Source organism: Mandrillus leucophaeus, unplaced genomic scaffold (assembly GCF_000951045.1).
Source record: "Mandrillus leucophaeus isolate KB7577 unplaced genomic scaffold, Mleu.le_1.0 Scaffold107, whole genome shotgun sequence".
NCBI lineage: Eukaryota > Metazoa > Chordata > Mammalia > Primates > Cercopithecidae > Mandrillus > Mandrillus leucophaeus.
Window position 1 is genome coordinate 433,662 of NW_012098876.1, and position 12,947 is coordinate 446,608.

General features: G+C 43.2%; 1 protein-coding gene across 1 annotated transcript in view; it reads right to left on the minus strand.

The window, feature by feature from the left end:
• CMTM7 (CKLF-like MARVEL transmembrane domain containing 7) overlaps positions 1-12,947 on the minus strand; it is a 44,267-nt gene that overhangs the window by 2,188 nt on the left and 29,132 nt on the right. The window contains exons 6-8 of the mRNA XM_011985603.1: positions 10,318-10,491; positions 3,124-3,222; positions 227-308 (exon numbers count right to left, since the gene is read on the minus strand). Coding sequence (XP_011840993.1) covers positions 227-308; positions 3,124-3,222; positions 10,318-10,491 — 355 coding nt within the window. The remainder of the gene's footprint in view (positions 1-226; positions 309-3,123; positions 3,223-10,317; positions 10,492-12,947) is intronic.

Sequence of the window (12,947 nt, forward strand, 5' to 3'; positions counted from 1 at the left end):
CTGAAATGCTAGGGCATCCTTGGATGTGTGGAGATGGGCATGTGAGGGGAGATTCTGGGGCCACATCTCCCCCTTTGCCGGCCCCTGTGCTCTAATACTACTACTTCTAAAGTCCCCTTGGGACACAGCCTTCTTAACAGCAGCGTTTGTCCCTATGGCTGAAGTCAAGAACAAGCCATCCCCCTGTTCCTGAGAGATCCTCTGTGCACAGATAACCAGAACTCACCTGTGGACTGGGTTACACACGAGATCTTGTAGGACAGCCATATGCTTGCCATGCAGAGGAAGGTGGCCATGAAACCAAAGATCTGCAGTGGAGAGAGGGGAGAGGAAGTTCACGGGCCGTAGGGCCAATTACTCGGGCAATCCTGTCTGCTTCTCATCTCTGCGCTTGTTCCCTTCATGCCTCTGGCCAGAAAGGAGCCTGGAGAGTCATCTAACCCAACCACCTCATCCTGGATCAGGTGCAGAGAGGAAGCCCCAAGAGACCTGGCCACTGGCCCCGGTCCCCCAGGTTGGGCCAGGTCAGGGCTGGCAGCCAGGCCTCTCAGTCTTTTGGCAGCCTCAGTGCCTGGTTTGGGTTTACATTTACAAGACAGCTGGGGCTAAGCCAATGGACTTGGATTATGCTAGACCAGTAGAGAAGAAAAGGGTGAAATTTTAATTTGGGCTTAAAAAATCTGAACGTTCACATGATTTGTGGTGTAGTGGCGTTGTTCGCATTTCATCTGTAATGGTTTTCTGTTCCGTTCTGGCTTTACAGCCGTGTAAGAGCCAGAAGCCGAGGCCTTTACATCTAGGTTTATGTTTGTACATATTAAACAATATTAGACTAAACTAAGTTAAGGCAGCACCCTTTCCCTTTCTCAGGGTCATCCGGCACTCAAGTGTGAGGAAGGCTGACCTAGTCCAGCCCCCTCACTTGTAGATGAGACTCGGGTGCTGGGAGAGGAAGAGCGCCTGTGGGCAGGCTCATCAAATGGTCGAGGGAGAGGCAGTAGCTTCTTCTGGAATCTCTGGGCTTTGAAGCCTGCAGCCGTTTTCCTTGCTTGTGAACAACACTGGGAGCTGCAGTGGTGAAAACTTACTGACCACTTTACTACATCCCTACCAGGGTGCGAGGCTCTGTGGGTGTATTCATTCCTTTAACCCTCACAACTCAGCTGGGCGGGAGCTACGATTACCCACCCCTGCTCCTCCATTTCACAACTAAAGAAACAGAGGTACAGGCGGTCAACTATTTTGCCAAAGGCCACAGAGCCAGCAAGGGCCAGATATGGGATGGGAGCCCAGGAAGCCTGACTCCAGAGTCTGTGCTCTGCAGTACCCGGTGCCTAGGTATTCTCGGACACACGCAACGGCCTCCACTTCACTACACCACCACTGGCGTCCGGTGAGAATGGCACAGGGGCAGCTAAAGGGTAGGATTTTCAACAAGGTTTGGTTTTCTTTTCAAGCCCAGATGCTGCTTTACATAAACAGCTGCCCCCACTTCTTCCCTGGGTTCCTTTTCCTGGGCTCCTTTTGTACCAGTTGTCTGCAGCACATAATTAGCCTATTAAGAGCCTGTCCCGGCCTCTCATTGTCTGTTCTGCACAATTAGCACATTATATACCATCCCAGTCTCCAAGTGTCTGCATTGCATAATTGAACAGTTTATTATACGCTACAGAATGCTATTCTAGACTACAATGCCTTGTTTGCTAATTGTTTCATGTGTCTTGTCTCCTAAGTTAGATGACCACTTTCTTATAAGCAGGGACCATATTTGAAAAATTTCTTCTAACTTCCTCATAGCCCAGGTTTGGTCCTAGGCACAAAACAGCATATGATGAATGTTAGCTATAGACATTCCAGGGCTAAACAGTTACGTGCAACCTGAATTACCAAACACAGTGGGAATCTCCCCAAGTGGGCCCGGAAACACAGTGGGCACAGGTCTCCTGCGTGCCTCTTCCAGCACCCTGCACTGTAGCTGGGCAAGTGTTAAGCTGCAGGGGGCAACCATCCCTCTCTTCAGAGAGGGCAGAGAGAGGGGGCAGAAGGGTGGGGCGGTGGGCTGTGGGAGGGCCATGTGGAGCATCAGTGTTGGGAGGTTTGGCCACCCTCTACAGTGACCTTCTGCCCCCATGCTGACCTTCAGAGGACAGACTCCATCCCTTAGTGGAATTCCAGGAGCCAACCCGCTCCCAGGCCAAAGTCTGGAAAGTTTTGGTAATATGTGTAAGTGAAAGACAATGAATGTCACATACAGAAAGAGCTTTTCTTTTTCTCTTTTTCTTTTTTTAAGACACGGGGTCTCAGTATGTTGTCCAGACCAGACTCGAACTCCCGGGTACAAGCATTCCTCCCGAGGGCCCGGGACTACAGGTGCATGCTACCACATCTGGCTTCAGAGAGCTTTTCATAAAACTCATTTTTAAAATCTTGTCTACTCATCAGTGAAGCCAATCAGTGTTGGCCCACAGGTCACTGAACTATAAACAGCTAAATCAGAAATCAGATGACAGGAATCTATGATTCTTTAAAAAATAGTATATACATCTGTATGTATATACATATATATGTATGTATATATCTCACAGGACTGTATTTCTGTATATTTCCATCTGCTTCTATGTATGGCTATCAGATGGATCAATTTTTGCCTCTGAAAGATACAGGAGTGTTATTTCCTGGCCTGCATACTGTTAAAAATCAGGAATGGCAAAGCTCAGGCTCATGGCATGTATCTCTAACTGATCACAGTACATTTCCCACTGGGCCCAAAAGAGGCCCCAGAATCTGTCTCCGCATAGTGTTGAGGCAGCCAACGAGCAAACGATCAGAGTGGGTGTGTGAATTAAAACCCGCTTGGCCCCCTGATTTCAGTAGTGGCTGTAAGAGAGAGAGGCCTGGGCTGCTGGGGCTCTGTGAATTTGCCGGCAGCCCTGACAATCCACCTTCTGGGACTGGACGCCTCTGCTTAAGGCTCTTTGAAGAGAGCTGATGACTGGATCAAGGTAGGTGTTGATTCTATGAAAGGAATGCCCCAGAAACCAAACCCTTCTCTTCCCCCATCAGGAAGAAAATGAGCATTTTAAATATGAATTCATTCCTAAAGGCTCCCCAAAACGTCCTCACCGCTCCGGCTACCAGTCCGCTCTGATTGTAACTCTTGGAAGCTGCCACGATGGAGGCGATGAGGAGGAGCAGGGTACCGATTAAATAGTGCAGAAGTTCCTGGGGGCAGAAACAAAGCAAAGAAGTGGGTAGGGTGGTCCATTCCTGGTTTGGGAAGAGCAACTGGGCATCAGAAGAGATGAAAAGAAAGGGAGACAGTGATGCTTCCTCTTCTCCCTTGCAACACGCAGATGGGATGAGCAATGCAGCTCACAGGCAGCCAACGTGGGGGCTGAACAGGAAGAGGCCAAGCAAGACAGAAGTGATGCCGGGCAGGTGGGAAGGGAAGAGGACAGAGAGAAAGGAAGCTTCCGGTGTGAGCAGAGATAGCCACTAAGGACTCCTCTACTCCTGAGAGCAATATGTGGACAGTGCCTTCACCTTTGGCTAAAGCTACTAAAAGGCAAACGAGCTTCTTGCAACTTCCTGGCTGGAGAGTTTAAAGAAAGCTCCAGCTCTGAGAAGCACAGTGCCTTAAAGAGATATTTGCCTTTCTCTTCTGCTTCAGAGGAAGTTCTGGGCTAACAATATGCTGGTCTTGTGTGACTGACTGGAGTGTCTGCCCACTATGTGAACGGCCCCGAGTGTGGACCTGAGAGGTGTTCATTCCCAGGGGCCTGTCAGACTCAGACTCTAGAATGAGGTCAGTGGCGCTTCCGTGACGTGTCTGTGGATGTGTGGTGGCAGCTGGTTTTCTCACTCCTGAGCCTTCCTGCCCCCCACTCCTTTTTTTTTTTCAGTCGTTCCCTCTTCTCTTTTCTCCAGAAGAGTGCCCTCCCGGCCAAGCTCTGCCAGTGAATCCACTGGCAGGACTAGTTCCACCTCTGCTTCTTGCCTTGGCCCATGGGCTGTGTATCTCCACCCCACTCACTCATCATGATTAATCAGCATCCTTGCAGGCCCTGGATGAGACCAGGCCTTTCAGTAGCGAGGGAAAGCTTCCACCTCACCCTCTCTCTTCCCCATTAAACATCAGATCAGAGAAGAACTGAGGCTGGCGGCCACTTCCAGTGCTTGCCCTGAATCCAGGGTGCATCCATTTTCAGTTGTCTTCAATGAGAATTAAGAAATCATTCCTTCATGAAGTTTTGTCCCTTAGGGCAGGCAGCTATTAAATTTTGGAAAAGCATTCCAATTTAAAGCTGTAGCTCCTCTCAAAGCTATGTACAATCAAAGACCCTGGTTTCTCCCTTAGTGACTAGAAAGGAATATCACAAGATAGATCACAGAGATTTAAACTAAAGAGCAGATGAGTAACTGCAAGTTCCCCACCTCCAAGATTCTCACCTATTAAGACAGAGGAGGATGACACGGGGCAGAGAAAACCTACTTGAGAGAATCCTAACCGGAAGTACCTGCACAGTATCTCAACCAGAAATGTGTGGCTCAGTCTGTCCTTCCAACTTCCACTCCCCATGCAGCCCACTCTTGTGTTTGTCGCTGAGCTTCTGTTCTCTCCTTTGCTTGTTCAGTATCTGCATCAGGTAAGCCCCGGAGGAATTTGTTTTCAAAAGAAGCAGAAAAAATGCCATAGCTTTGAAAGGGTCCTTAGAACTTAGAAACACAAAGGAAATTTCTCATAAGATAACAGTGGGTAATATGTTAAATGTGAACAATTAAACAATCTAATCAAGATGCAGAGGTGGTCAGACTGGATTAAAAAAACAAAGCAAAACAAGATATAACTACAGTATGTGCTGTCTATGGGACAGAGACTTTATATTCAAAGATAAGGATATGGTATGCAAACGACAACCAAAAGAAAGCCGGGGTGTCTGTACTGCATCAGACAAAATAGAATCGAACACAAAAAAAGTTACTAGAAATAAAGAGGGACATTTTATAATAATGAAAAGCTGAATCCATAAGGAAGATATAACAATTATAAACATATATACACCTAATAAAAGAGCCAAAACACACGAAGGCAAAAATGAAAAAAACGAAGGAGAAAAACAGACAATTCAAAAATAATAGTTGCAGAATTCAATATCCCTCCTTTCAGCAATGTATAGAACAACCAGGAAGAAGGTCAACAAGGAAACAGAAGATTCAAACGCCACCATAAAATGACCAGACCTAAAAATCCTGTATAAAAACTCTATCCAACAAAAGTATAATATGCAAATATACAACGTATAAAAGTACATCCTTCTCAGATGTACACAGAACGTTGTCCAGGATAGACCACATATCAGACCATAAAACAAACTTCAATAAAGGTAGAAGGACTACAAAATATGTTCTCTGAACACAATGGAATCAAATTAGAAATCAAGAGCAAAGGGAAATCAGGGAAATATATAGAGATTAAACAACATATTCCTAAATAATGAATGGATCAAAGAAAAAAAATCATAAGAGAAATTAGAAAATACCTGGAAATGAATGAAAATGAAGACATAATATACTAAAATTATGGAATACAAGTAAAACAGTTATCGGGGGAGATTTATAGCTGTAAATGCCAATATTAAAGGAGGAGGAAGGTCTCAAATTAGATGACCTTCTACATCATCTTAGTCTGTTTTGCATTATTTTAATAAAGGAATACCCACGGCTGGGTAATAAATAAAGAAAAGATGTTTATTTGGCTCATGGTTCTGCAGGCTGTATAAGAAGCATGGCACCTGCGTCTGTTTCTGGTGAGGGCTTCAGGGAGCTTCTATTTCCTGAAGCAAAGGTGAAGGTGAGCAGGCATCACAAAGCAAGAGGAAGGAAGCAAGAGAGACAGGGGAAAAAGGTGCCAGCCTCTCTTTAACAATCAGTTCTCATGGGAACTAACAGAGCAAGAACTCACTTATTACCACTAGAACAGCATCAAGTCATTCATAAGGGATCTGCCCCCATGATCCAAACACCTCCCACTAGGCCCTACCTCCAATACTGGGAATCAAATTTTAACATGAGATTTGGAGGGGACAGATATCCAAACTATATTATACATTAAGACACTAGGAAAAGAAAATCAAACTAAACCTAAGGCAAGCAGAAGAAAGAAAATAATAAAGATTAAAGCAAAATTTATTAAGGTAATAGGAAAACAATTAAAAAAATCTAGGAAACCAAAAACTGGTTCTTGAAAAGATCAACAAGATTGACAAATCTTTAGCTAGACTGATCAGAGAAAGACAGAGAGAGAGAGAAGATGCAAATGAAAGAGGAAACATTACTACTGCACTTACAGAAATAAAAAGGATATAAGAAATACAATAAATAATTGCATGCCAATAAATTCAATGACTTAGATGAAATGGACAAATTCTTAGACATATATACTACTAAAATTGACTCTAGAATAAATGACACAATCTGAAAAGATGGTAAAATCAGAGTTTGAATTAACAATAAAAAAAAATTACCCACAAGAAAAGCCCAGACCCAGATGGTGCCACTGCTGAATTCTACCAAATATTTAAGGAATAATTAATACCAATTCTGCACAAACTCTTTCAAAAGATAAAAGAGGAGGAAATATTTCCTAAATTATTCTGTGAGGCCAGTATTACCTTGATACCACAACCAGATGGACATCAGAAAAAAAGAGAACTACAGACCAATATCTCTTTTAAATACAGATGCAAAAAATCCTCAACAAAATATTAGCAAACTGAACATACTAGCATATAAAATGGGTTATACATTAGGGCCAAATGGAATTCACCCCAGGAATGCAAGGTTCGTTCAACATATACAAACAAATCAGGCCAGGTGTGAGGGCTCATGCCTGTAATCCCCACACTTTTGGAGGCTGAGGAAGGAGGATCACTTGAGCCCAGGAGTTCAAGACCAGCCTGGGCAACATAAGGAGACCTCATCTCTACCAAAAACAAAAAAAAAAATTAGCCAGGCATGGTGGTGCACACCTGTGGTCCCAGCTACTCAGGAGGCTGAGGTGGGAGGATCGCTTGAGCCTGAGAAATAAAGGCTGCAGTGAGCCGTAATTATACCACTGCACTCCAGCCTGGATGACAGACCAAGATCCTGTTTAAAAAAAACAGAAACAAAAAAACGAAAACCAATGTAAGACACCATATTAATAATGGGAGAAAAACTCAGCACCTCAGTAGATATGGAAAAAGCATTTGACAAAATCTAAGACTCTTTTATGATAAAAACACTCAACAAAGTAGTGCTAGAAGGGAACTTCCTCAACTTGATAAAGGGCTTCTACAAAACACTCACACCCAATGTTATGTTTAGTGATGAAAGAAGGAATGCTTTCCTCCTAACATCAGGAAAAAGATAATGATGGCTGCTCTGCCATTTCTATTCAATATTTGTCTAATTTATTCAACTAATTTCCTGCAATAAAGCAAGGCAATGTTATGGCATCCAGATTATAAAGGAAGAAGTAAAAATATCTCTATTTGCAGATCCTGTTTATAGAATATCCTATGGAATCCACTAAAAATACATTAGAAAAATATATTAGAACTACTAAGTAGTTTAGCACAGTTGAGGACACAAATCAGTATGCAAAAAGTAACTGGACTCCTGTGCACTTGCAATGAACAATCTGGAAATAAAATTAGGAAAAAAATCCATTTAAAATAGCATCAAAAAGAATAAAATACTTGGACACAAATTTAATTTTAAAAGTTCAGGCCAGGCACAGTGGCTCATGCCTGTAGTCCCAGTATCTTGGGAGGCTGAGGCAAGAGGATTGCTTGAGCCCAGGAGTTTGAGGATGCAGGGAGCTATGATCTTGCCACTGCACTCCAGTCTGGGTAACAGCAAGATCCTGTTTCAAACAAAACACAAAAACCACTTTTACTCTGAAAACTACAAAACATTGAAAGAAATAAAAGATTATCTTAAAAAATGGAAAAACTTCCCATGTTCATGGATCGTAAGACTTAACATTATTAGGAGAGCAATATTCTCCAAATTGATCTATGGATTCAACATAATTCCTATTATAATCCCAGCCGATTTTTGCAGAAATTGAAAACCTGATTCTAAAATTCATATGGAATTGTAATGATCCAAATCAATCCTAAAAAAGAAGAACAAATTGGGAGGCTGCATATTTCCTAGTTTTACAACTTACTACAAGGCTACAGTAACCAAAATAGTGTGATAATGGCATAAAGATAGACATATGGATCAATGGAATAGAACTGAGAGTCCAGAAATAAATCCATGTATTTAATGTTCAACTGATTTCAACAAGGGTGCTAATACCATTCAATGGGGGAAAGAACAGTCTTTTCAACATATGGTGTTGGGATAATTCGATATCTACATGCAACAGAACGAAATGAATCTTTACCTCATGCCCTATGCAAAAAACATTAACTCAAAATGGATGAAATATTTAAATATATGAACGAAAACTATAAAACTCTTGGAAGAAAACATAGAAGTACATTTTCACAATTTGAATTTGGCAATGGCTTCTTACATATAAGAAAAGCGTGAGCTAAAAAAAATAGATAAACTGAATTTATCAAAATTAAAAACTTGTGCTTTAAAGGACACCATCAAAAAAGTGAAAAACAACAGAACGGGAGAAAATATTTTCAAGTCATATAGCTGATAAGGGACTTCTATCCAGACTCTAGGAAGAATTCTCACAACTCAATAATGAAAAGACAAATAACCTAATTAAAAAATAGGCAAAGGACTCAAATAGACATTTCTTCAAAGAAAATATACAAATGGCCAAAAGCACATGAAAAGATGATTAACATCATTACTCATTGGAGAACCGAAAATCAAAACCACAGGAAATAACACTTTACACTCACTAGAATGGCTGGAATCAGACAGTCAGATAATAAGTGTTGGCAAGGATGTGGTGAAATTGGAACCTTCATACACTCCTGGTGGGAATGTAAAAGTGCAGCCACTCTGGCACACAGTCTGGCAGTTCCTCAAACAATTAAACACAAAGCAACCATATGACTCAGCAATTCCACTGCTAGATATATACCAAAGAAAAATGAAAATATGTCATTTTTCTTACATATGAATGTTCATAGCAGCATTATTCATAATAGCCAAAAGGTAAAAACAACCTAAAGGTCCACTGATGATGAATGAAAAACAGAATGCAGTCTGGTCTGTCCACACAATGGAATACTATTTGGTTATAAAAAGGGCTGGCATGGTGGCTCATGCCTGTAATCCTAGCACTTTGGGAGGCCAAGGTGGGAGGATTGTTTAAGGCCAGGAGTTTGAGACTGGCCTGGAAAACACAGTGAAACCTCATCTCTGTAAAAAATGCAAAAACTAGCCAGGTGTGGTGGCATGCACCTGTAGTCCCAGCTACTTGGGAGGCTGAGGTGGGAAGATCACTTGAGCCTGGGAGGTTGAGGCCACAGTGAGTCGTGGTCACGTCACTGCACTCTAGCCTGGTGACAGAGTGAGACCCTGTCTCTAAAAAGAAAAAAAGGAATGAAATAGTGATACATGCTACAACATGGATGAACCATGAAAACATTCTGCTACGTGGAAGATGCTAGTTACAAAAGACCGCAAATACAATTCCATTTACATGAAATGTCCAGAGTAGAAAAATTTTAGAGACAGAAGATAAGTGATTGCTTAGGACCGGAGGGATGAGTGTTAGGGTGGTGACAGCCAAAACGTATGGAATTTCTTTCTGAAATGATGAAAATGTTCTAAAGATGACTGTAGTAATGGTTGTACAACTCTGGAAATATACTAAACTCCATTGAATTGTACCCTTGAAATGGGTGAACAACACAGCATGCGAACTGCATCTCAATGAAACTTAAAAAAATAATACAGTGGGAAGAAAAAGTCTGGCAACTTCTGACTGTCTCTTCAGCCCCTACTAGTCCCTTTTAGCCAGAAAATCTTATCATTCGATCCTCACAACAGCATCAATACCCTTCCTTTCGTGTTCCTTTTCTCAACTCATACACCCACAGCCATTCTCTGTTGCTTGAGAAAATAAGCACGAGGCAATAGTCACAGCCTTCTTGTAGCTGGAAAGTGAGTTTTAAAAACCAGCAGGACATCAGGCAGAGGTGTTCACCAAACAATAGGAAATTCAGGGCAGAGGCAGCAAAGAATGGTTAAAGAGGTGAGATGGGCAGACGGGAAAAACTCTGTCAGGTCTCAGTACGCCAGCTAACATCCTGACTTGTGCATGAGGAGGACAGGGCCAGGCCACTCTCTTACCGACAAGGGCCAGCTGATACAGGTGAGCACGCGGTAGAAGCGGAACAGGTGGACCAGGTAAAAGGCGAGGATCATTATCAAGTCGCAAATGGTGACCACTTCAAAGTAGCTGTAGGCGCTGTAGTTGGTCCACGGGGAGCTCCGCACGCAGATGAAGGCAATCAGCAGGGTGACCTGCCACATAAATAGAGACATCAGAGAAATGCTTACCCAAGACGGGCACCCAGGGAATAAACAATGGAAAACAAACCAAGCATCCCCCGGCAGTCCCAAACTGAAGAACTGCTATTAATACAACTCAGGTTATTTCCACACAAACTGGCTGGAAGGTTGGAAGGTGCAACTTCATGTGGTACACACTTTGAAAACTACACGCTGGCTGTGAACACTGATGACGGCAGAGACTGACTTTGTCCTCTCTGAAGTTCGTTAGATTGTGCTGGCAGGAAGCCCCCTCAGAAGAAGCAGGAAAACAGTAAAATATAAAAGCAGAACCATCCCTTTCATCCGCTGGGTATCCACAGAGCAAAGAAGACAGCGTGATGGTGACCTGGGGTTTACACATTAGGTCCAATTGTATGAAGTTGCCAATATTTGATGGTTTTTGACCTACAAAGATGGCAATTCATACCTTACAGCTATCAACTGACAGATAACAAGTTACCATTTACTGATGTCTGACGTACATGATCTCACTAAGGCCATGCAGAGCCCTGCCAGGTAGACAAAATCATCCCCGTGTTCATAAGGGTAGACTGAGGCATGCAGGTTCAATCTCAGTCCAAGGCTATCTGGCTTGTAAGCAGGAGAAGTGGGATTTGAATCCAGATCTGTCTGACTCTAAGGACCATGTTCCTCCATGTCAGGTGGAGTTCTACCTCCCAAAAGTGTAAGCTCTCATCATAACAAGCTGAGAAAGGTGGACGAGTTCTCAACCCTGCGGGAATCCTGTTTAAGAGATGAGGCTGCTCGCCATCATGGCATGTGGTGAGAGCTCACTAAGAAATATCGCAGCACGAGTGAACATGCTTAACAGCCCGCTACTGGATTAATAATCAGATGAAATAATATTAGCAATGCATGAGTACAAGAGAGTCGAATGAGTAAGAGTCAGAGCTTCTGTGAAGGCCACTCAAAGAGAAAACCTGTCTACTCCATGTAGGGGACAAACCAGTAACACACAGGGTTCAATGTGTGTAAAATCTTAGAATCTATTTTATTTATTTATTTATTTGTTTATTTTGTTTTTGTTTGTTTGAGTTAGGTCTGGCTCCGTCTCTCAGGCTGGAGTGCAGTGAACCAATCTCAGCTCACTGAGACCTCTGCCTCCTGGGCTCAAGCCATCCTTCCACCCTAGCTTCTCAAGTAGCTAGGATTATAGACGTGTGCCATCATGCCTAGCTGATTTTTGTATTTTTAGTAGAGACGGGGTTTTGCCATGTGGCCCAGGCTGGTCTCAAACTCCTGAGCTCAAGCAATCCGCCCGCCTTGGCCTCCCAAAATGCTGGGATTATGGACATAAGCCATTGTTTCCAGCCAGGAATCTATTTAAAATGCACAACCAACTTAGGAAAAAGATTATTGTATACTGCCTCTTTCCTATAGAGGAGTGTTTTTTGTTTTTTTTTTCCTTTGACATGGAGTCTCGCTGTGTCGCCCACGCTGGAGTGCAGTAGCATGATCTTGGCTCACTGCAACCTCTGCCTACAAGGTTCAAGTGATTCTTGCCTCAGCCTCCCGAGTAGCTGGGACTACAGGCATGCAACACCATGCCCAGCTAATTTTTGCATTTTTAGTAGAGACGGGGTTTCACCATGTTGGCCAGAATGGTCTTAAACTCCTGAACTCAAGTGATCCGCCTGCCCCAGCTCCCCAAAGTCACTGTGATTACAGGCGTGAGCCACCACGCCTGGCCAGAGCAGTGATTCTTAAAGTGTGTGTGTGCGTGTGTGTGTGTGTGTGTGAGGGGGTATGTGAATGGGTGTGCGATTTTGTGTCCTGTGGGACATTTGGCAATGTGTGGATATATTTTTGGTTTACACAATTTGCGGGGATGGGGGTTGCTACTGGCATTTAGTGGGTAGAGGCCCAGGGTGCTGCTAAACACCCTGCAATAAATAGGAGAGCTCCCATAGTAAAGAATTACCCAGCTCCAGCCCCAAATGTGGCCCCTCAACTACAATACTATTGTTGAAAAACTGCTGTAGAAAATGTCAGTCTACAATGAGAATTAAATCACAAAATGGGGCCTGGTGCAGTGGCTCACGCCTGCAATCCCAGCACTTTGGGAGGCCGAGGCGGGTGGATCACCTGAAGCCAGGAATTTGAGAAGCCTAGGTAATAAGCAAGACCCTGTCTCTACAAAAAATACAAAAATTAGCTGGGCGTAGTGGCGTGCACCTGTGGTCTCAGCGACTTGGGAGGCTGAGGTGGGAGGATGAATTGAGCCTAGGAGGTCGAGGTTGCAGTGAGCTATTATTACGTCACTGCACTCCAGCCTGCAAGACAGAGTGAGAGTGCGTCTCTAAAAAATCAAAATCAAATCAAATCACAAAATGGATCTAACTCCAGTTAAAACAGTTGATGCTGAAATGCTCCTAGTTTTTTTTTTTTTTTTTTTTTTTTTTTTT